This window comes from Rhodnius prolixus, unplaced genomic scaffold (assembly GCF_049639745.1).
Source record: "Rhodnius prolixus isolate KJV_2025 unplaced genomic scaffold, Rpr scaffold_18, whole genome shotgun sequence".
Classification (NCBI taxonomy): Eukaryota; Metazoa; Arthropoda; class Insecta; order Hemiptera; family Reduviidae; genus Rhodnius; species Rhodnius prolixus.
This window is the reverse complement of record NW_027411636.1, coordinates 963,382-986,265: the sequence shown is the minus strand read 5'-3', so window position 1 is coordinate 986,265 and position 22,884 is coordinate 963,382. Positions and strand designations below refer to the sequence as shown.

The window sequence follows — 22,884 nt, the reverse complement described above, 5'->3', positions numbered from 1 at the left end:
AGCAACTTTTAGGAAGAAAGAGCACAGTGACTGGGCGATTTTAATGTTCTTATAAAGAGCAAAGCGGTTCCTCTACTTGTTCAGTGCGAGGGTTTTTGTTTTGTGTGCATTTCCAACTGAAATATAAACACAGTGATTAGCCTACTTGCAGGTCCAGTGGCTGACAGAACACATTCCTCAGCGGTCCACTTGGAATGATGCTCAACTAGACACTCAACCTTCGGCTCTCCAGATTTCTTTTCCTTCTACTTTCTTTTACTCCTGGCAACAGAAATATGTGATCGCTTCTAAGTATCCTTTTTTTCTTTTTAGTTTTCCCTGAGTTCGAAAATGGCTTTTACAAATCGGTCAGTGTGCGTTACGTTTCTGTGAAGGTGAAGAAAATAATTCAAAAACCAAAATTACAGGAGGTGAAATTAAATGAATAGGCCATTATTTTATTTTGGGTTGGAATAAATCATTTTCGATTTGCGAAGTTTTCCGCCAAAAAAAAGTGTGATATCGATTCAGTCGATAGTCTGTGGCTCACGTGCTTTGCCCTAACATGAACTATCATCTCTCAATTACACATTCTTTCACACTCTTATTCCAATTTAAGTTAAGCAAATTTTAAAACTGGACATAATTAAACTGGTACGCCATTATTAACATACCACAGCCTTCTGAATTCATTACACGAACTTTCCAAGAATTTTCAAATAAATGTTACGGATCTACGCATGTGTGAAAGAAATATGCAACAGGTTAGAGGAAGTGGCCGAATAAGCCGAACCAATCCAAACTAGTTCCATCCAGAATTAATAGTGGGAATCAGGATATGGAGTCCCTGAATATACCTAGAGTATTGATAACCAAGTCAGCCAATGTTTATAATTGTCAAATTAAACACAAATAAATTAGTTTTTTTTAGAGAGAATTAACTAGGAGCCAGGTAAATGTCCAACAAAATGGACTTGGTATCGGCCAAACAATTAAGGCAAGTGAGATGTAAAGGCAAGCAATAAAACAAACTCCGGCTGGCAAAGAATGTCGACAAAAACCATATAAGGTCGGTACGGCTAAGATTTATGTAGAATTACGGTTTTCGGGGAAGGGGCCCGCCGCAACATTGTTCCCCAACATAAAGGTAAATCTTCACCTTACTGTTTTTGGCTAGATACCTTAATTGGTATCATTAAATTGGTTGATCTGCTAAGTGACTGCTATAAAAACCTGCCTGCATAACTGATTGAACCGTTTAATTATTAAAAAGAGCCTGCTTCGTGGTTCACCTGAGAGCACAGCCTTCTAGGTTTACTGAGGCTAACAGTAGAAGACCCTTAATGGTTTACGGCTGACATTTACTTCCAAAAAGCCATACAAACTACAGAACAACTACTAATGTTACACAGTTCCAGGTGCTGGAATACCAGTTTTTAATTGCAGAAGCTGCACAAATGTTTCTAAACTGATAGTGGTGTCTGGCCAGAGCGAGAACAATACAACTTACTGGCTAAACTCTGCTACATTCCACTGCCATCACAATCTGCTTATCGTTTTCACTTCCTTCTATTTGTACTAAGGAAGAAGCAGCATTGCTTTCTGGTCAAATTTTAGTGTTTGTTTTCACCAAAAGAGCAAGTTTGGAGGTTCTAAATTGTTGTTTTATGAGTGCATAAGTGCATTTGAACACTTTGCGTCAGAAATGATGAAGTATTCTGTTTGAATGACCTAACTGTAACTTAGCGATCGCATTTCCTTTATTAACAGCTTTTCTGGAAAACAGTACGACTTTTCTTTGTGCATGAACTTTTTGTCTTTTGACATTTTCTCATTAATACTTACGTAATTTGGTCGGTTATTAAACACCCTTGAACTTCGTAAAGCTACGGTAAGTACCGTTTCCTAAGATCGTCTTGTTTTAAGTGATAAAAGAAATACGAATTTGCATTCCAGTACAACCTTCTCAGTAATAGCTCATTTTATTTAATAAATTAAATAAGTTTAAAGTTAAGGAAGGAGAGGATAACTTTAGGGATAAGGTTTGCGCAGTTTCTTTGCTTCCATCTGACATAACTGCTGTTCACATTTTTAGGGCAATTTGAGGAAATAAAAATTAAATACGCCAAATAATTAGAAATATATTTATTTCAAATTAAATAAAAAAAGTCATACAAAAAATATAATAAAATAGTCGAACCTAACATCATACTTGAAAAATACTTTGATCATTAGTTTGTGAGTAGAAGTACGAAAAACCAATTACGACCACATAATCTACTCTCCAGATGGACCCAAAATATTAACTCCCTTCACTTTCATCAAAAACTCAAAATCCTGGAGAAGTTTATAGATCCGGTTGGAGCCTTCCTTGATACAGCAGGGTTATTGACCCGACGACTTTCCGGAAGTAATTAAAGTTAGTTCGGTGGCAGTCTGTTGGCATTGCATAATAACTTGGGTATGATTGTTGGGAACCCTTGTTGGTGGCCTCTGGGAATTCACCTTTGGGGTGACTCTGCCCAGTGTAGGGTTGCAGCAAACAATCTGGCTGACTCATCTAGCTGAATTTCAAATTATCAGAAACCCCATCTAATACATTTACATATCAAAGTTACACAAGTGGAAGAGCATCTACTGCCACTGTAGGAACTCCTTCCGTTTATTTAAGTTGTTATCCAAGTGAATGGGGCCCATAGCGCAATGGTGGTCACTGAAGTGGCCAGCGGCCACCTGCAGTAGCAGGTCCTGTAGCCAAGAAAGAGCCTGAACTCTATTACTACGGATACCGGGGATAGTTTATAATCGGATGAAAGGTGCAATAGTTAGAAATACAATGCCAACAAGATCTACACCTAGCAGATTGGGTATCCCTGAAGTGCTTTAATGTAGTCTGCTAGAACATCTGTCATCCCAGCAAGAGCGTTACAAAAGAAGTTCCAGAAGAAACGGATATTAAGGGCGCAGAGACCTTAGCTGACAATGCGCTGCATACAACTGGGCAAGAATGGCCTGCGAATGATGCCAGATGTTCCTCAGAGTCATTGCAGTCTTAGACGGCAGCAGATGAAGTTGGAAAACTAGTGTTGTGATCTGCCCCTTCCTGTAAAACAAAAGTATTAAGTTACAATAAGATTTTGATTAATTATATGGAAATTGTTGGCTTACCTCAGCTAGCTGGTCGAGTTCGCAGCAGAGGATAGGAACAAAAATTGCTTGCGTACGCGTGAGGCGTACGCCCTCTCGAGGGAGAAAATTGAGGCTATTAATGAGATTTTGCGAAACCTTGTACCACTGCCATCTTCATCTGCAACTGATTCGGCTTTAGTGCTGTATACGATTGACCACTGAAACAGCAAACCGACTGGATATCTCTAAATGAGAAAATACCCTAAAACATGTTTCATATTCTAAAGATCGCCATAATTCCTGGTGGGAAGTGAATTTTAAAAATTAGTCCTACTTGGATTACTCCAAGAAAATGTAAGAAACTAGAATATCCTGATAGTGCCAATGGCTGGCTTCTGAACAGAGATAAAGAGGAACTGACCCTGGCAAAAATATCAGAGAATTTATCTGATGGTGACTTAGTTGTAAGTCGACCATATTGACATTTCATTTTTAAATCTAGGAGCGGGGAATGTCAACGAGACTTATCTTTGTCTGTTAAAGATCTCAACTTTAAAGGAACCTCCTACTTGGCGCTTGCTGCCCACTCTGGTCAGCATCACCCTTGCAACTTCCAGCCCCCATTATTAATGACCGCTTTTAAGAGAGCAAACTTTTGTGCAGCGGGCTGAGCCAAGAGGATCAAGTTTCTCGAATTGCCGTTTTCAACCATTACTCGGCATCTTCGGGTAAATCGCAATCATACAAGCTATAGGAAACCTCTATGCTACACGTAAATACCCTTTAAGAGAAAAGCGTGAACAAACGGAAGGGATTTTCATTGACTTCCCGTCCTATGGGCGGCAGAAAACGAAGTTTCCGTTTCCTGCAGTTTTTCATCATGAGTTGGTGTTCCAGTTTTAGATATCGTTTCCACCGGAAATCTCTGTATTCATGGTCCTTGGAGAGTAAGACATAAAAGATAGAGCGTATGTAACCAATAGCTCGAACCAAACATAACGATAGCTCAAATAGGTGTAGTTTACACAGGAAGTGACGGTGCAGTAATTTTGGCAATCTCTTTGACGGAAGTACCAAATTTCTGATTTACACTACTTCGTGATTTTTATCAAAAATGGCTGCAACTCATATCTTTAAACTTAATACAATAACTGTATTCTTGATCTGCGTTATGCAATACGTTTGCGTGATGCGATTGATGGCATTTCCGGGAGGGGGCGTGGCCGGACTCATTTCCCTTTGAAGTCCATCTTAGTGTAATGCAGTGCTTCACAAAAACTTAGTCGCGCGGAAAAGTTGGTATTATTTAGATCCGCTAGAGTGAAGTACGGTTCTAGCACTGTGATAAAAGGAAGTAAATTAATTGCTAAAATTCTGAGTTTATAGAGAAGCAGCATCACCGGAAGTGCATAATTCTGGGGTGTTTTTCCCCAGTTTTCCCAAAAACAAATGGAAATCTTAATACTTACACTAGGACTTGAAGCGCTTTTTGTGAAAATTGAGTTAGGAAATATTTTGGCTTGCACTTAAATGCAACTTCTAGTTTAGATTTCACCTCCATCAATCATACTGTGAATTAAAGTTGCGAGTTTGCTGAAATTGCAAATATTGCTGTTATATTGCTGCAATATTTGCAGATATTGCTGTAATATTTGCAGATATTGCTGTTATATTGCTGCAATATTTGCAGATATTGCTGTTAAAATCAGTAATTATAAAAATGGACGCAAGAGAAAGTGGATAAAGCGGTGCGCAAGTTCCCAATGGTTTGTTTGGCCTGGAACTGCCTGGAGGCGAGTGGCGCCAACCAACATCAGGGCACTGCTGCGTTGTCAAACAAAATACCACACAGGGTTCTGGGGCCCTTCTCCACAGTCGACTGAGGACACGCGAGGAGGTGGCTAATAGAAATGCTAATGGCCCTCCAGATAGAATCAGGCGCCACACTGCCCTTTCAACAATTAATTAGAACCTTCCTTTAATTTATGTACACATGATTGTTGCGCTCTCTGGCTCTCTAGCTGGCTACTGCCCACTGTACCTGGCTGGCTACTTTGACAAATTCCTCACTAGATCTGATCATATGCTATACGCTAGCTAGCTGTGGCCTTGCCCAAAGAACCGCATTGTTGCAGTCCAAACGACCAATTTGGGCTCTGAACTATCTGTCTCTTTGCCTACCTGACCCTCCGTGTTCCTTATTCACACGTCTTTAAGATAGCCATCTCTTCTGGATGAACGTGATCACCTGTAAATTAGGTGTTAATTCAGGAACTTTTACTTAACTCAGAATGTTATTACTTTCAAAATAAAGACATTTACCCCATGCCCTTAATAAATACAAAAGAAGAACGTACAACACACTGAAATGATACTTGGAAGGGCATTCTAGACCCCCCCTATCATAGAAGTGCCCTTTAGGGGAGGGGACAAAACAAAACGGAAGACCAAGCAGATTCCAAATAGTTGGGAGCTGCTACCAGGAAAAGGGAAAATGCCTTAAAGAAGGTAACGCTTCCGGCAGAAAGCCTTTCACGTAATGTTTCAGATCCTGCGTTCTTTTAGTTTTTGAGAGATTTTTTTTTCTTTTCCTGTTCCTGCCAATAAAAGCAAGATGGCGGTAGTGTTGAATTCTTGAGATCCAGTCTACCAAAAGAATCAACCATTCTAGGGGGACCCCTTGCAGCACAAACGTTGCCTTAAGAAGGAGACTGTGTGAGAAAATTTAGCCCTACTTCAAGAACTAACAAAATAGGTTTTTTACCACCATCCACATCCAATCTACCAAGAAAGATGTGCATGCCATTAACTTTATGTACAACAATACTAAGAGAATTTTTCATTTTAGCTTTTAATTTTTACAGTTCCCTCAACCACCATTTCAGTGTAATGCATTCAGTGAGCTACTTGTCTATCGCAAAACTAAGAGATGTTAGTGTCCCTACTTATTGTAAATGTTAAGAATCCCATTTCTGGTCTAATTCTTTTAGACTGTTTCCTTTCTGTCCAATGATAAAAATGGAAGAACAGATCAGAAATTTTAATCTGTCGTGTAAAATATTTAGCCAGAACTGATAGAACGCGCGCACCGGCAGTATTGGGCCCTGAGATTGGAGAACAGCTGTCGCAGGGCAGCAGAACAGTTATAGTGAGCGCGTTCAGGACGGGTTTGGACCCTTCTTTAACTGGTAATTACACATTCTTCTGGTACCACCTCCATCTTTCCAAGTCACAGACGCATCTTCATTTACCTCAGCCTGTCCATTACCTTGCACACCATTTGTCTGGCCAAATCCACCATCACTTTGCTTGGCCCATACGGTTGGTCGCCACGGTTAGATTGTACTACTTGTGGGTTTGCGAGTGCAGATTTGCCTTTGAGGGTGTCACTATCAGCAGTTTGGACAACAGATGGTCGGTGAAGTATGGAGGTCGGGCCATATAAGATCGGGCCGATCGGTTGGATGCTGTCCATTCTCCCCACTCCAACATACACTAAACTCTTGTTGGTTGTTTATCAAACAACTCCGTGTAATATTGCCCATCAGATGATATCAATGATCTGACTCTACAGTCTTCTAACTTCAGAATAGATACTGTCACGTTTTTTTTTTTTTAATAAGGATTACAGAGTTAGCAAATCGTGGTTTATCCTGAATTTCGGCCCAAGGCATGCCATTTGCAATTGAAGCTTTGCAAATATTCTGCATGCCAACTATTGCACCAACCAGAAAAAAATACAACTTTCACAGTTTATTTAATTTTTTTTCATATTTGTATGCAAATAAATTTTGTAGAGGAGGAATTATGGAATAAGAAAAGCTTTAAACTTCTGTTTTGGCTATGATTACCTGAAGACTGCGTCAAATCGTTGTTCACCGTTTTTGAAGGGGAGCGAATAGTTAGTATCGATGAAGTAGATGTCGCTACTTCCCGGAAATCACGTATAATTCTTTGCTTTTAGAATGGAGATCCTCATCAGAAGAAGGCATCCAACAATGGCGTTCTTTGACCAGATCCGTTAACGACCTACCTATTTCTTTACTCCTCCTGAATAGAGTAGGATACATTTGAAGCATCTACAGATTACATAATGATTTATGGTTGTAGTCTGAGTAGTTACTCAGCCACGCTTCTAGTGAATTTCACCCACGGATACAGACTCAATTGCAAGTCTCAAGTTATAGGGAACACATGATTAAGTCGCATTTTTCATCCATGGCGAGGATTCGGAAAAACTGGCGCTAAAGTAAATAAAAGTATATCTTCTTTACTATTCAATTGTGCAAAATAGAACCAGGATCTTTTTTAACCCAACTGAGAAGAGTTCTTCAAGGGATGAGTGTAACAGCCCTCAATATCAGAGATGTGTTACCACCCATTCTCCTTCATCGTTCAAGGAACAATCCACACAGACAAGGGTGTCCAAAAGCACGATACATTGGCCGGACGGAACAATTCTTCACCATAAATCATACACTTCTGCCAGCAATTAGATTCAATTTTCTAATCATAGAGTACCTATAAAACTTAAAAGTAGTAGGGAAATAAGGATTCTGGCACACCTAAAATGTGCACCTTTCTTGTGCATGATGGCCGCCATCCCAACTCCGAATTGAATAATCATCGAATTCAACGAGAGTTTAAACCACGCCCCCCACTTTATGGACTAATCATCGAATTCGATGAGGGCTTTAGGCCACGCCACACACCCCCTCCTTATTGATCAATAAGGGCCCCATTTCACAGCAAAACCATGACCCAAAAAAATTTCAACTCTCAATATCTTCTCAACTAATGGATCAGTCCTCAAGAAAACTATAGGATACTACTCAATAAAACAGAGTGTGTAAGATCACAAAGTTTCATACGAATAATCTGTTGTTTACTGTAAGAATTATAAGGGCCCCATTTCACAGCAAAACCATGACCCAAAAGAATTTCAACTCTCAATATCTTCTCAACTAAAGGATCTGTCCTCAAAAAAACTATAGCATACTACTCAGTAAAACGGAGTGTGTAAGATCACAAAGTTTCATACGAATAATCTACTGTTTACTGTGGGAATTATAAGGGCCCCATTTCCCAGCAAAACCATGACCCAAAAAAAATTTCAACTCTCAATATCTTCTCAACTAATGGATCTGTCCTCAAGAAAACTATAGCATACTACTCAGTAAAACAGAGTGTGTATGATCACAATGTTTTATACGAATAATCTGTTGTTTACTGTGGGAATTATAAGGGCCCTATTTCACAGCAAAACCATGACCCAAAAAAAATTTCAACTCTCAATATCTTCTCAACTAATGGATCTGTCCTCAAGAAAACTATAGCATACTACTCAGTAAAACAGAGTGTGTATGATCACAATGTTTTATACGAATAATCTGTTGTTTACTGTGGGAATTATAAGGGCCCCATTTCCCAGCAAAACCATGACCCAAAAAAAATTTCAACTCTCAATATCTTCTCAACTAATGGATCTGTCCTCAAGAAAACTATAGCATACTACTCAGTAAAACAGAGTGTGTATGATCACAATGTTTTATACGAATAATCTGTTGTTTACTGTGGGAATTATAAGGGCCCTATTTCACAGCAAAACCATGACCCAAAAAAAATTTCAACTCTCAATATCTTCTCAACTAATGGATCTGTCCTCAAGAAAACTATAGCATACTACTCAGTAAAACAGAGTGTGTATGATCACAATGTTTTATACGAATAATCTGTTGTTTACTGTGGGAATTATAAGGGCCCCATTTCCCAGCAAAACCATGACCCAAAAAAAATTTCAACTCTCAATATCTTCTCAACTAATGGATCTGTCCTCAAGAAAACTATAGCATACTACTCAGTAAAACAGAGTGTGTATGATCACAATGTTTTATACGAATAATCTGTTGTTTACTGTGGGAATTATAAGGGCCCTATTTCACAGCAAAACCATGACCCAAAAAAATTTCAACTCTCAATATCTTCTCAACTAATGGATCTATACTCAAGAAAACTATAGCGTACTACTCAGTAAAACAGAGTGTGTATGATCACAATGTTTTATACGAATAATCTGTTGTTTACTGTGGGAATTATAAGGGCCCTATTTCACAGCAAAACCATGACCCAAAAAAATTTCAACTCTCAATATCTTCTCAACTAATGGATCTGTACTCAAGAAAACTATAGCGTACTACTCAGTAAAACAGAGTGTGTATGATCACAATGTTTTATACGAATAATCTGTTGTTTACTGTGGGAATTATAAGGGCCCTATTTCACAGCAAAACCATGACCCAAAAGAATTTCAACTCTCAATATCTTCTCAACTAAAGGATCTGTCCTCAAAAAAACTATAGCATACTACTCAGTAAAACCGAGTGTGTGAGAGCACAAAGTTTCATACGAATAATCTACTGTTTACTGTGGGAATTATAAGGGCCCCATTTCCCAGCAAAACCATGACCCAAAAAAAATTTCAACTCTCAATATCTTCTCAACTAATGGATCTGTCCTCAAATAAACTATAGAATACTACTCAGTAAATCAGAGTGTGTAAGATCACAAAGTTTCATACGAATAATCTACTGTTTACTGAGGGAATTATAAGGGCCCCATTTCCCAGCAAAACCATGACCCAAAAAAAATTTCAACTCTCAATATCTTCTCAACTAATGGATCTGTCCTCAAGAAAACTATAGCATACTACTCAGTAAAACAGAGTGTGTATGATCACAATGTTTTATACGAATAATCTGTTGTTTACTGTGGGAATTATAAGGGCCCTATTTCACAGCAAAACCATGACCCAAAAAAATTTCAACTCTCAATATCTTCTCAACTAATGGATCTGTACTCAAGAAAACTATAGCGTACTACTCAGTAAAACAGAGTGTGTATGATCACAATGTTTTATACGAATAATCTGTTGTTTACTGTGGGAATTATAAGGGCCCTATTTCACAGCAAAACCATGACCCAAAAAAATTTCAACTCTCAATATCTTCTCAACTAATGGATCTGTACTCAAGAAAACTATAGCGTACTACTCAGTAAAACAGAGTGTGTATGATCACAATGTTTTATACGAATAATCTGTTGTTTACTGTGGGAATTATAAGGGCCCTATTTCACAGCAAAACCATGACCCAAAAAAATTTCAACTCTCAATATCTTCTCAACTAATGGATCTGTACTCAAGAAAACTATAGCGTACTACTCAGTAAAACAGAGTGTGTATGATCACAATGTTTTATACGAATAATCTGTTGTTTACTGTGGGAATTATAAGGGCCCTATTTCACAGCAAAACCATGACCCAAAAAAATTTCAACTCTCAATATCTTCTCAACTAATGGATCTATACTCAAGAAAACTATAGCGTACTACTCAGTAAAACAGAGTGTGTATGATCACAATGTTTTATACGAATAATCTGTTGTTTACTGTGGGAATTATAAGGGCCCTATTTCACAGCAAAACCATGACCCAAAAAAATTTCAACTCTCAATATCTTCTCAACTAATGGATCTGTACTCAAGAAAACTATAGCGTACTACTCAGTAAAACAGAGTGTGTATGATCACAATGTTTTATACGAATAATCTGTTGTTTACTGTGGGAATTATAAGGGCCCTATTTCACAGCAAAACCATGACCCAAAAGAATTTCAACTCTCAATATCTTCTCAACTAAAGGATCTGTCCTCAAAAAAACTATAGCATACTACTCAGTAAAACCGAGTGTGTGAGAGCACAAAGTTTCATACGAATAATCTACTGTTTACTGTGGGAATTATAAGGGCCCCATTTCCCAGCAAAACCATGACCCAAAAAAAATTTCAACTCTCAATATCTTCTCAACTAATGGATCTGTCCTCAAATAAACTATAGAATACTACTCAGTAAATCAGAGTGTGTAAGATCACAAAGTTTCATACGAATAATCTACTGTTTACTGAGGGAATTATAAGGGCCCCATTTCCCAGCAAAACCATGACCCAAAAAAAATTTCAACTCTCAATATCTTCTCAACTAATGGATCTGTCCTCAAGAAAACTATAGCATACTACTCAGTAAAACAGAGTGTGTATGATCACAATGTTTTATACGAATAATCTGTTGTTTACTGTGGGAATTATAAGGGCCCTATTTCACAGCAAAACCATGACCCAAAAAAATTTCAACTCTCAATATCTTCTCAACTAATGGATCTGTACTCAAGAAAACTATAGCGTACTACTCAGTAAAACAGAGTGTGTATGATCACAATGTTTTATACGAATAATCTGTTGTTTACTGTGGGAATTATAAGGGCCCTATTTCACAGCAAAACCATGACCCAAAAAAATTTCAACTCTCAATATCTTCTCAACTAATGGATCTGTACTCAAGAAAACTATAGCGTACTACTCAGTAAAACAGAGTGTGTATGATCACAATGTTTTATACGAATAATCTGTTGTTTACTGTGGGAATTATAAGGGCCCTATTTCACAGCAAAACCATGACCCAAAAAAATTTCAACTCTCAATATCTTCTCAACTAATGGATCTGTACTCAAGAAAACTATAGCGTACTACTCAGTAAAACAGAGTGTGTATGATCACAATGTTTTATACGAATAATCTGTTGTTTACTGTGGAAAATATAAGGGCCCTATTTCACAGCAAAACCATGACCCAAAAAAATTTCAACTCTCAATATCTTCTCAACTAATGGATCTGTCCTCAAGAAAAGTATAGCATACTACTCAGTAAAACAGAGTGTGTAAGAGCCGAAAATTTCATAGGAATAATCAGTTGTTTACTGTGGGAATTATAAGGGCCCCATTTCACAGCTAAACCATGACCCAAAAAAATTTCAACTCTCAATATCTTCTCAACTAATGGATCTGTACTCAAGAAAACTACAGCGTACTACTCAGTAAAACAAAGTGTGTAAGATCACTATGTTTTATACGAATAATCTATTGTTTTCTGTGGGAATCATAAGGGCCCCATTTCACAGCAAAACCATGACCCAAAAAAAATTCAACTCTCAATATCTTCTCAACTAATGGATCTGTCCTCACGAAAACTATAGGATACTACTCAGTAAAACAGAGTGTGTAAGATCACAAAGTTTCATACGAATAATCTGTTGTTTAATGTGGGAATTATAAGGGCCCCATTTCACAGCAAAACCATGACCCAAAAAAATTTCAACTCTCAATATCTTCTCAACTAATGGATCTGTCCTCAAGAAAACTATAGGATACTACTCAGTAAAACAGAGTGTGTAAGATCACAAAGTTTCATACGAATAATCTGTTGTTTACTGTAGGAGTTATAAGGGCTCCATTTCACAGCAAAACCATGACCCAAAAAAATTTCAACTCTCAATATCTTCTCAACTAATGGATCTGTCCTCAAGAAAACTATAGCATACTACTCAGTAAAACAGAGTGTGTAAGAACACAAAGTTTCATACGAATAATCTGTTGTTTACTGTAGGAGTTATAAGGGCTCCATTTCACAGCAAAACCATGGCCCAAAAGAATTTCAACTCTCAATATCTTCTCAACTAATGGATCTGTCCTCAAGAAAACTATAGCATACTACTCAGTAAAACAGAGTGTGTAAGAACACAAAGTTTCATACGAATAATCTGTTGTTTACTGCAGGAGTTATAAGGGCTCCATTTCACAGCAAAACCATGACCCAAAAGAATTTCAACTCTCAATATCTTCTGAACTAATGGATCTGTCCTCAAGAAAACTATAGCATACTACTCAGTAAAACAGAGTGTGTAAGAACACAAAGTTTCATACGAATAATCTGTTGTTTACTGTGGGAATTATAAGGGCCCCATTTCACAGCAAAACCATGGCCCAAAAGAATTTCAACTCTCAATATCTTCTCAACTAATGGATCTGTCCTCAAGAAAACTATAGCATACTACTCAGTAAAACAGAGTGTGTAAGAACACAAAGTTTCATACGAATAATCTGTTGTTTACTGTAGGAGTTATAAGGGCTCCATTTCACAGCAAAACCATGACCCAAAAAAATTTCAACTCTCAATATCTTCTCAACTAATGGATCTGTCCTCAAGAAAACTATAGCATACTACTCAGTAAAACAGAGTGTGTAAGATCACAAAGTTTCATACGAATAATCTACTGTTTACTGTGGGAATTATAAGGGCCCCATTTCCCAGCAAAACCATGACCCAAAAAAAATTTCAACTCTCAATATCTTCTCAACTAATGGATCTGTACTCAAGAAAACTATAGCGTACTACTCAGTAAAACAGAGTGTGTATGATCACAATGTTTTTTACGAATAATCTGTTGTATACTGTGGAAAATATAAGGGCCCTATTTCACAGCAAAACCATGACCCAAAAAAATTTCAACTATCAATATCTTCTCAACTAATGGATCTGTCCTCAAGAAAAGTATAGCATACTACTCAGTAAAACAGAGTGTGTAAGAGCCAAAAATTTCATAGGAATAATCAGTTGTTTACTGTGGGAATTATAAGGGCCCCATTTCACAGCTAAACCATGACCCAAAAAAATTTCAACTCTCAATATCTTCTCAACTAATGGATCTGTACTCAAGAAAACTACAGCGTACTACTCAGTAAAACAAAGTGTGTAAGATCACTATGTTTTATACGAATAATCTATTGTTTTCTGTGGGAATCATGAGGGCCCCATTTCACAGCAAAACCATGACCCAAAAAAAATTCAACTCTCAATATCTTCTCAACTAATGGATCTGTCCTCACGAAAACTATAGGATACTACTCAGTAAAACAGAGTGTGTAAGATCACAAAGTTTCATACGAATAATCTGTTGTTTAATGTGGGAATTATAAGGGCCCTATTTCACAGCAAAACCATGACCCAAAAGAATTTCAACTCTCAATATCTTCTCAACTAAAGGATCTGTCCTCAAAAAAACTATAGCATACTACTCAGTAAAACGGAGTGTGTAAGATCACAAAGTTTCATACGAATAATCTACTGTTTACTGTGGGAATTATAAGGGCCCCATTTCCCAGCAAAACCATGACCCAAAAAAAATTTCAACTCTCAATATCTTCTCAACTAATGGATCTGTCCTCAAGAAAACTATAGCATACTACTCAGTAAAACAGAGTGTGTATGATCACAAGGTTTTATACGAATAATCTGTTGTTTACTGTGGGAATTATAAGGGCCCTATTTCACAGCAAAACCATGACCCAAAAAAAATTTCAACTCTCAATATCTTCTCAACTAATGGATCTGTCCTCAAGAAAACTATAGCATACTACTCAGTAAAACAGAGTGTGTATGATCACAATGTTTTATACGAATAATCTGTTGTTTACTGTGGGAATTATAAGGGCCCCATTTCCCAGCAAAACCATGACCCAAAAAAAATTTCAACTCTCAATATCTTCTCAACTAATGGATCTGTCCTCAAGAAAACTATAGCATACTACTCAGTAAAACAGAGTGTGTATGATCACAATGTTTTATACGAATAATCTGTTGTTTACTGTGGGAATTATAAGGGCCCTATTTCACAGCAAAACCATGACCCAAAAAAAATTTCAACTCTCAATATCTTCTCAACTAATGGATCTGTCCTCAAGAAAACTATAGAATACTACTCAGTAAAACAGAGTGTGTATGATCACAATGTTTTATACGAATAATCTGTTGTTTACTGTGGGAATTATAAGGGCCCCATTTCCCAGCAAAACCATGACCCAAAAAAAATTTCAACTCTCAATATCTTCTCAACTAATGGATCTGTCCTCAAGAAAACTATAGCATACTACTCAGTAAAACAGAGTGTGTATGATCACAATGTTTTATACGAATAATCTGTTGTTTACTGTGGGAATTATAAGGGCCCTATTTCACAGCAAAACCATGACCCAAAAAAATTTCAACTCTCAATATCTTCTCAACTAATGGATCTGTACTCAAGAAAACTATAGCGTACTACTCAGTAAAACAGAGTGTGTATGATCACAATGTTTTATACGAATAATCTGTTGTTTACTGTGGGAATTATAAGGGCCCTATTTCACAGCAAAACCATGACCCAAAAAAATTTCAACTCTCAATATCTTCTCAACTAATGGATCTGTACTCAAGAAAACTATAGCGTACTACTCAGTAAAACAGAGTGTGTATGATCACAATGTTTTATACGAATAATCTGTTGATAGTTTTCTTGAGTGCAGATCCATTAGTTGAGAAGATATTGAGAGTTGAAATTTTTTTGGGTCATGGTTTTGCTGTGAAATGGGGCTCTTATAATTCCCACAGTAAACAACTGATTATTCGTATGAAACTTTGTGATCTTATACACTCTGTTTTACTGAGTAGCACGCTATAGTTTTCTTGAGTGCAGATCCATTAGTTGAGAAGATATTGAGAGTTGAAATTTTTTTGGGTCATGGTTTTGCTGGGAAATGGGGCCCTTATAATTTCCACAGTAAACAACAGATTATTCGTATGAAAGTTTGTGATCTTACACACTCTGTTTTACTGAGTAGTATGCTATAGTTGTCTTGAGGACAGATCCATTAGTTGAGAAGATATTGTGAGTTGAAATTTTTTTGGGTCAGGGTTTTGCTGTGAAATGGGGCCCTTATCATTCCCACAGTAAACAACTGATTATTCGTATGAAATATTCTGCTCTTGCACACTCTGTTTTACTGAGTAGCACGCTATAGTTTTCTTGAGTACAGATCCATTAGTTAAGAAGATATTGAGAGTTGAAATTTTTTTGGGTCATGGTTTTGCTGAGAAATGGGACCCTTATAATTCCCATAGTAAACATCAGATTATTCGTATGAAACTTTGTGATCTTACACACTCGGTTTTACTGAGAAGTACGCTATAGTTTTCTTGAGTGCAGATCCATTAATTGAGAAGATATTGAGAGTTGAAATTTTTTTGGGTCATGGTTTTGCTGTGAAATGGGGTCCTTATAATTCCCAGAGTAAACAACAGATTATTCGTATGAAACTTTGTGATCTTACACACTCTGTTTTACTGAGTAGTATGCTATAGTTTTCTTGAGGACAGATCCATTAGTTGAGAAGATATTGAGAGTTGAAATTTTTTTGGGTCATGGTTTTGCTGGAAATGGGGCCCTTATAATTCCCACAGTAAACAACTGATTTTTCGTATGAAATTTTCTGCACTTACACACTGCGTTTTACTGAGTAGCACGCTATAGTTTTCTTGAGTGCAGATCCATTAGTTGAGAAGATATTGAGAGTTGAAATTTTTTTGGGTCATGGTTTTGCTGTGAAATGGGGCCCTTATCATTCCCACAGTAAACAACTGATTATTCGTATGAAATTTTCTGCTCTTACACACTCGGTTTTACTGAGTAGTATGCTATAGTTTTCTTGAGGACAGATCCATTAGTTGAGAAGATATTGAGTTGAAATTTTTTTGGGTCATGGTTTTGCTGTGAAATGGGCCCTTATAATTCTCACAGTAAACAACTGCTTATTCGATGAAATTTTCTGCTCTTACACACTCCGTTTTACTGAGTAGCACGGTATAGTTTTCTTGAGTGCAGATTCATTAGTTGAGAAGATATTGAGAGTTGAAATTTTTTTTGGGTCATGGTTTTGCTGTGAAATGGGGCCCTTATTGATCAATAAGGTGGGGGGGGGCGTGGCCTTAAGCCCTCGTCGAATTCGATGATTAGTCAATAAAGAGGGGGGGCGTGGCCTAAACTCTCGTTGAATTCGATGATTATTCAATAAGTATGGGTGGTGTAGATTGTGGGCGGAGTTGGGATGGCGGCCATCATGTACAAAAAACGTGCACATTTTAGGTGTGCCTGAATCCCCATTTCCTTACTACTGTTAAACGTAATATTGTAATACCTGGAAGTTGATATTTGGTAGGAACGGTGATACCTTAGCGACCTAGAAGTGAGGCTGCAGGGATTCTTCCCCTTTTTTTGAGTTCCAGAACCGTCGATTCTCCCCTTATCTTCAAAACTCATTATGGACGATCTCCTGTTGTCCCCTTTCCCCCAAAGAATCGATCTACTGGATGTTGGACTCTGATTACTGGGGTTCTTCCCACAAAGTTTGATGTACTGCAGCTCATGAATACACACTCAGCACCACCAGAGAACGCACCTTCCAGACATTACTTTCCCCTTATTTATTTTACCAGACTAGTTTTTTTTTCCAAGTATCTCCTCTTCACACATTCTTCGAATTCTTCCAGTTCGATGTTCTGTCACCTATTTAATAACTACTGAGAGACAATCCCAGTCCACTGGCACCTCCTCTTTAGGAAAGTGCCCGATCTGCCGCTGCCTACGCTTCCTTTCATGCAATACCCTTTCTTACCAAATCCATCAAGGACTTTCATAAACTAATTTAAAATTTTATACTTCTCCAACCCATTACTTTTCTTGCAAATCATAAATGCAGTCTCAAGTAAGGAATTTCCAGGCTTAACCTTGGAAAAACTAAGAAACCTCCATTCCGATTTATTTGGAATTGACTTATTTGGATTTTCTCTCATTTTAATGTACTTCTCTTTGGTTTAGTTCGATCTTGGGTGGGCGCCATGTTTTTTCATCAGACCGTCTGGGTGTGCGCGAGCAGCGCAATCTCCGGGTGGCTGCTTCCAATTGAACGAGGCTCAGTTCAATGTGTACAGAAGGGCAGTGTATTTTGAACTTATGCTCAGGTAATCTGACTATTTTGTAATACCTTTTAATACCTTTCCATTGTCTTTAAAACACAGGCTTCCGAAATTCTTGGCCTTGAATATAAGCTGGGTAGTTTGTTTTGCTTGCTTGAAGAATTTGAAGAACTGACAAAGGAATTGTGTCAAATATTAGTGTTTCCAGCCATGTGCAGAATTAGGGCTCTACTCCATTACTCCTATTCTTGTGCCGAGGATTATATTGTTCACTAAACGAATGGTTGCCAACATTTGTACCCTTAATAATTAATTTTGTTTGTGCCTTAAATAAACCTTTTTGGCAACAGCATGGCCGAAGCAAAGCACCTCTGGATGAAGATGCTGGCTTCAGATTTTCTGATATGAAAAGGAAAGGAAAGATATTGAAGGATGCTATGATCTTTATTATCACAATGGGATGGAATATCCTGAACAATGGATCCACAGCCAGAATATCGGGGATGACTTGAGAATTTAATATGAAGATCGCTTCAATTGAGGGCACAGTTGTATCTTGAAGGTGGCTTAACATTCCCTCATGATTGGTTCAACTGCGTCACTTCCTCTTTCTCCAAACTCCAATACAGTGAAGTTTATTTACATGTTGGCGATAAATTCAAACCGGATATTACTAACTATGGATGCAATATTTCCTCACAGCTGATTGCCAGAGAAGTTGTAGTGAATAATTAGTGTGAAACACTTTTCAAGAGTATATTAAGCTGACGACAGAGATATTTAAGCCGGATATTCGTAGATCTGGTCTGGAGGTCATGCTTTGGAGCGTTTATCTTATCCCGCAGAGCTGTTTGTCTACGTTGCGACTGCCGTGCTCCCAGACCTGAATCTATGTTGCTGCTGAATCTTTTCTTAAAATTTGTATTTCATCTGCAATCACACATCGTATTTTTCTTGTTATTCACTAAGAAAAGCATCTCCGCCAGCTGATGCTTTTAAAGGCAACTGAATGTTCACTTTTATCGATTCAAGCAGTCAGCTCGACTCCCGATATCTGGGTTAAGTAACTTCCTTCTTGGTTGTTATTGTTGTTCTTTTGGTTGCTTGATTTTCATTGTTTCATCTTCACCATCCTGGGTCACAACAACACAAGGCGCCGACCCACATATCTACCAAAAGATTTAACTGCTTCAATTGCTCTCTTTACTAGCTTGAATAATATGAATTTCTTAATTCCAAAATCAAGAACATCCAAGAACTTTCTTATCCAGAGTGGATGTCCACATTTGACGTTATTTTGATAGAAGGATTGGAAGGATGCACAGTAAGACGGCGATTATAAAGTAGAAGGTGCTTCTTCTCAGCCGGAGTTAGTTGTCCGGCTTTTCAGTGAGCAGCTGCGAAATCAAAAACAAGGAAAGTAAAACGTGATTAGCTTTATGGGTGTGCCCATAAAATGCTGACCCGGTCGCTGGTTACTCCATATTTAAGATGTCACCCTGAATCTTGCTGGTTGCTGGTCATTTCTTTCCCTTTTCAAGGTTGACTGCTAATTTGAAATGATAAAACATAAAAAAATTATTAAAAATGAAGTTTGCAAGGTTAAAAAATGTTTATTTATTACAGAAAACATTTATTGGCATTACAACATTTAGTAGGTAAAAACTGACTTCAATTCTAACTTGAATTTATAATAAAACAAAATAATAAAAATGACTTTAAAAGAAAATTCTATTCTAGAGTAAAAATTAAAAAAGCAAAACTGCTTTTACAATCCTTTTACAATATATAGTTTAAAATGATTGGCAAATCAACTTGAGTTGCCATATTTCCGAGTTGATAAGAAAACTGAACTTGGGAACGCAACTCAGAATGCACTTTCCAATTGTGCACCAATTTATCCTGCTCATTAATTTTAAATTTAGCTAAACAAATAATTATTTGATGAATAAAATAGATTTTAGCTAACACTAACAGAGAAAAATTTAGTCAACATAAAGATAAAAATTTTTGTTATAGTGGTATCTTCATTTGTTGACTACAAATATTATTAAGAAATTCTTGAAGATTGGCCATTGGTTTCAAAGACATGTACAGCAAGTTAAAAATTGTATCATTTACACTAGAGATCAGCAAAGAGTTTGGAGTTGTGACTGGAAGCTGTGGGGCAATTAATCCATCATCACCTGAGAGGTGAATCGCAGATGGTCTTACGAGATCTGGAGACTTGCCCACATTCAGGCATGACTAATTCTTAGTCTCTGACTCTCTGACTAAATTAGTCACAGCCCGAACAACTAATACAATTTGTGAACTCTAAATCATCTAATTCACCAGAGATCTAATCATCCACCAGAAATTGAATGATATTGATCTTTATTCCTTATTGGAAATTGGGCCTTGCATGATTTAGTCATTTAGAGTTGAAAGGATTAATCAGGACGTTTGAAAAACACTCTAATTTTGGTACCATGAGTAGCTCTGCCCACAATGTCGCCGAATTGAAACTGACCCCGATGGATCTATCTATGTCCACTGGTTCACGTATTTTCATTGTTAGCTAGATTTAGAAATGAATATAGATCTATCCCCTTTAAACCCTGGACAACCTTCAAGAATGTTTAAAAAGAAAAAGTTACAATCTTTTGATAAAAAGGGACTCTAAATAAAAGACATGCAGCAGTTCCAAAAATAAAATAACTCTCTTGGCTTTAATAACAGAGCCAAGTTGGAATTTCCGTGCCCTTAGATGTCAGCTGGGTGAACTCAACGCGGTGGCCAATGTCCGCGACGGGAGTCCAACCGGTCGAAGACGGGCTTCTTCATCTGTCGACCAGTACCCCGGGCCATCTTGTCCCGTGGGCCTCCGTGCATCCTCGACTGGGGCGGCCCGGAGCGCTTGTTCCGCCCGCCTCCACCTCGCGCTCTCTCGCCCCCTCTACCATACTTCATCCGTCCCAACTCTCTGTCTCTCATCATCTCTTCATTCATGTGCATTCCTCTATCTCGCTCATTTAACACCTTTGGTGGCGAAATATGTCTTCGCTCTTCTCGGCCGCTACTGCTAGGATATGGCCGATTTTCTACCGGATCGTTTTCCTCAGGGTATGCGCTGGAACGTTTCTTATTTATAATCAGTCTGCAATCCGGACCATCATCTATCCTGCTTCTAATGGGTGCATGTTCATCAATCCAAACTTCCCTTCCAGTTGGCGCCGAGGGAGCTGGTACTGGTGACCCCCTTGGAAGTGGCCAACCAGCGCCCCCTCTATCTTCTGCTGGCGGGAAACTTCTTCCGCCGCCAGATGGCTCTCTTTGCTTTGAAGCCCTAACCTTCCTTGGCGAAATACTGCGACGTATCTTACTCCTACTGAGACTTCTACTAGTGCTACGTCTTGGTCTGATTGGTGATCTACTGAGCTTCCTGGGTGACTTTTTTCTTCCTCTCTCTTCCATTTCTCTCCTCATTTCCGCTTCTATTCCTGGTGGAGGTGGTTCGTCACTTCCTCGAAAGGGTGGTGGCGCTCGTCTAGGCGGGCCATATTCTCTATGAGGGGGTCCCTCGCCATGTGTTTGTCTACCAAATTCTGGCCATGGATTCCATGTTTGACGCGGAGGCGAAGCAAGAGTTCGCCGCATATCCGAATCTGGAACCGGCCCTCTGGCCGGAGCTCTCATTGGTGAACTATTTCTCTCAGGTACATGTGCACCCATACCGTACGGTGGAACAGCCCCACCTCTGGGTTCATAATTATCCACATAGCCAGATCTAGGCCTACCAGGTGAAGGGCTTGTTCTATATTCACGGCGTTCTCGAAAGTGATCGCCCATATCTCTATTCATTGGTCTATCTACGTCCATTGGTTCACGAATCGTTGCTATTTCATTGTTCACACGTCCTCTGTTTAAGTGCACATCGTCTATTCGCCGTCTGACAGTATGGAGACTTTCTGCCATATGCATTCTTGGTGGAGGTGGCACTTCAGCCACACCTTCATTCATTCGACGACCCCCAACTGGCATATCACTTTCCATACGTCGACCTCCAACCGGCAGGTCGGGTTCAAACTGTCTACTTGTATCAACCAATCGACGATTAGCTGCAAATGGTATGGCACCTGATTCCATTCCTCCACGAGCATAAGGAGGTGGACTAGAGCTGTAACGTCCACTAAAATGCGGAGACTGTGAAGCCCGCATTTCCTCTCCGGACCTTGGTCTATCATACTCTGTGTAAAGTCTGCGTTCAGTTCTGAATCTTTCATTGGATGCATAACGACTTGTCCGGCCAGGATGTTCATATGGTAACTCTTCTAAACTAGAGGGCCGATCCCTGGCAGATGGTCTCATATAATCATCTGGAGGGTAACCTCTTGGTTTGTCTACAGGATCCACCGGAATATCTGGCCTGTCTCCTCGATAACCTCTCCTCGCTTCTTCAATTACTGGTCTATTCTGGAAATGTTGAGGCGGAGGTGATGCCCGATGTCTGTACCTATCGTCATAGGTGCCTCTCACGACTTCTCGAGGCGTTCCTCTCTCTTCAACCTGAATACCTCTTGGTGCAACAAAATCTCTTTCCCTGCTGCGACTATTTCTTGGCCGACTGCGCATTACTTCTTTACCATCCCACATTTGATCTCTGTAACCCATCATAGGTTCCTTGTAGCTGTCATAACCAGGTGAAAACTTGTGTGCCAGCTCCCTAGTCTCCTTATTTCTGGATTCGTTCATCATTTGTCCGTTGAATTTGTTAGCACGAGTTAGATGGCGCATGCTCTGCTGTGATGGCGCCCTACTAGTGATGGGCGCGCTAGACGGTTTGTGAACCTTTACTTTATCTGGGCCACCTGCGGGAGATCGCCAGCTATCCGGACGTAAGGCCATTGAAGATGGCGGCTGTGGTGGCGGTGCGGAGACAAGTCCCGCGGCTGGAGAAGTATCCGCCAGCCCTGCGGGTCTTATCCTGGTAAACTGTATGTCCTTGTTGGAAGATTTCTTGGCTACTAGATCCGTATGTCTTCCCAGTTCATATAAATACGGTTTACGCTCTATCTCGTGATTTCTTGCACTTGCAACGCCTGCAAACATTATATTGCATC

At 38.8% G+C, this 22,884-nt stretch overlaps 1 protein-coding gene across 2 annotated transcripts in view; it reads right to left on the bottom strand.

Moving 5' to 3' along the window:
* Positions 1–2,109: 2,109 nt before the first annotated feature.
* The window catches only part of LOC141462112 (uncharacterized), a 116,506-nt gene continuing 95,731 nt past the window's right edge, over positions 2,110–22,884 (bottom strand). For both annotated transcript variants that reach the window (XM_074143703.1, XM_074143702.1), the window contains 3 exons: positions 17,005–22,863; positions 3,148–3,326; positions 2,110–3,082 (listed from right to left, as the gene is read on the bottom strand). In XM_074143703.1, coding sequence (XP_073999804.1) covers positions 20,549–22,863 — 2,315 coding nt within the window. In that variant the 3' untranslated portion in view covers positions 2,110–3,082; positions 3,148–3,326; positions 17,005–20,548. The remainder of the gene's footprint in view (positions 3,083–3,147; positions 3,327–17,004; positions 22,864–22,884) is intronic.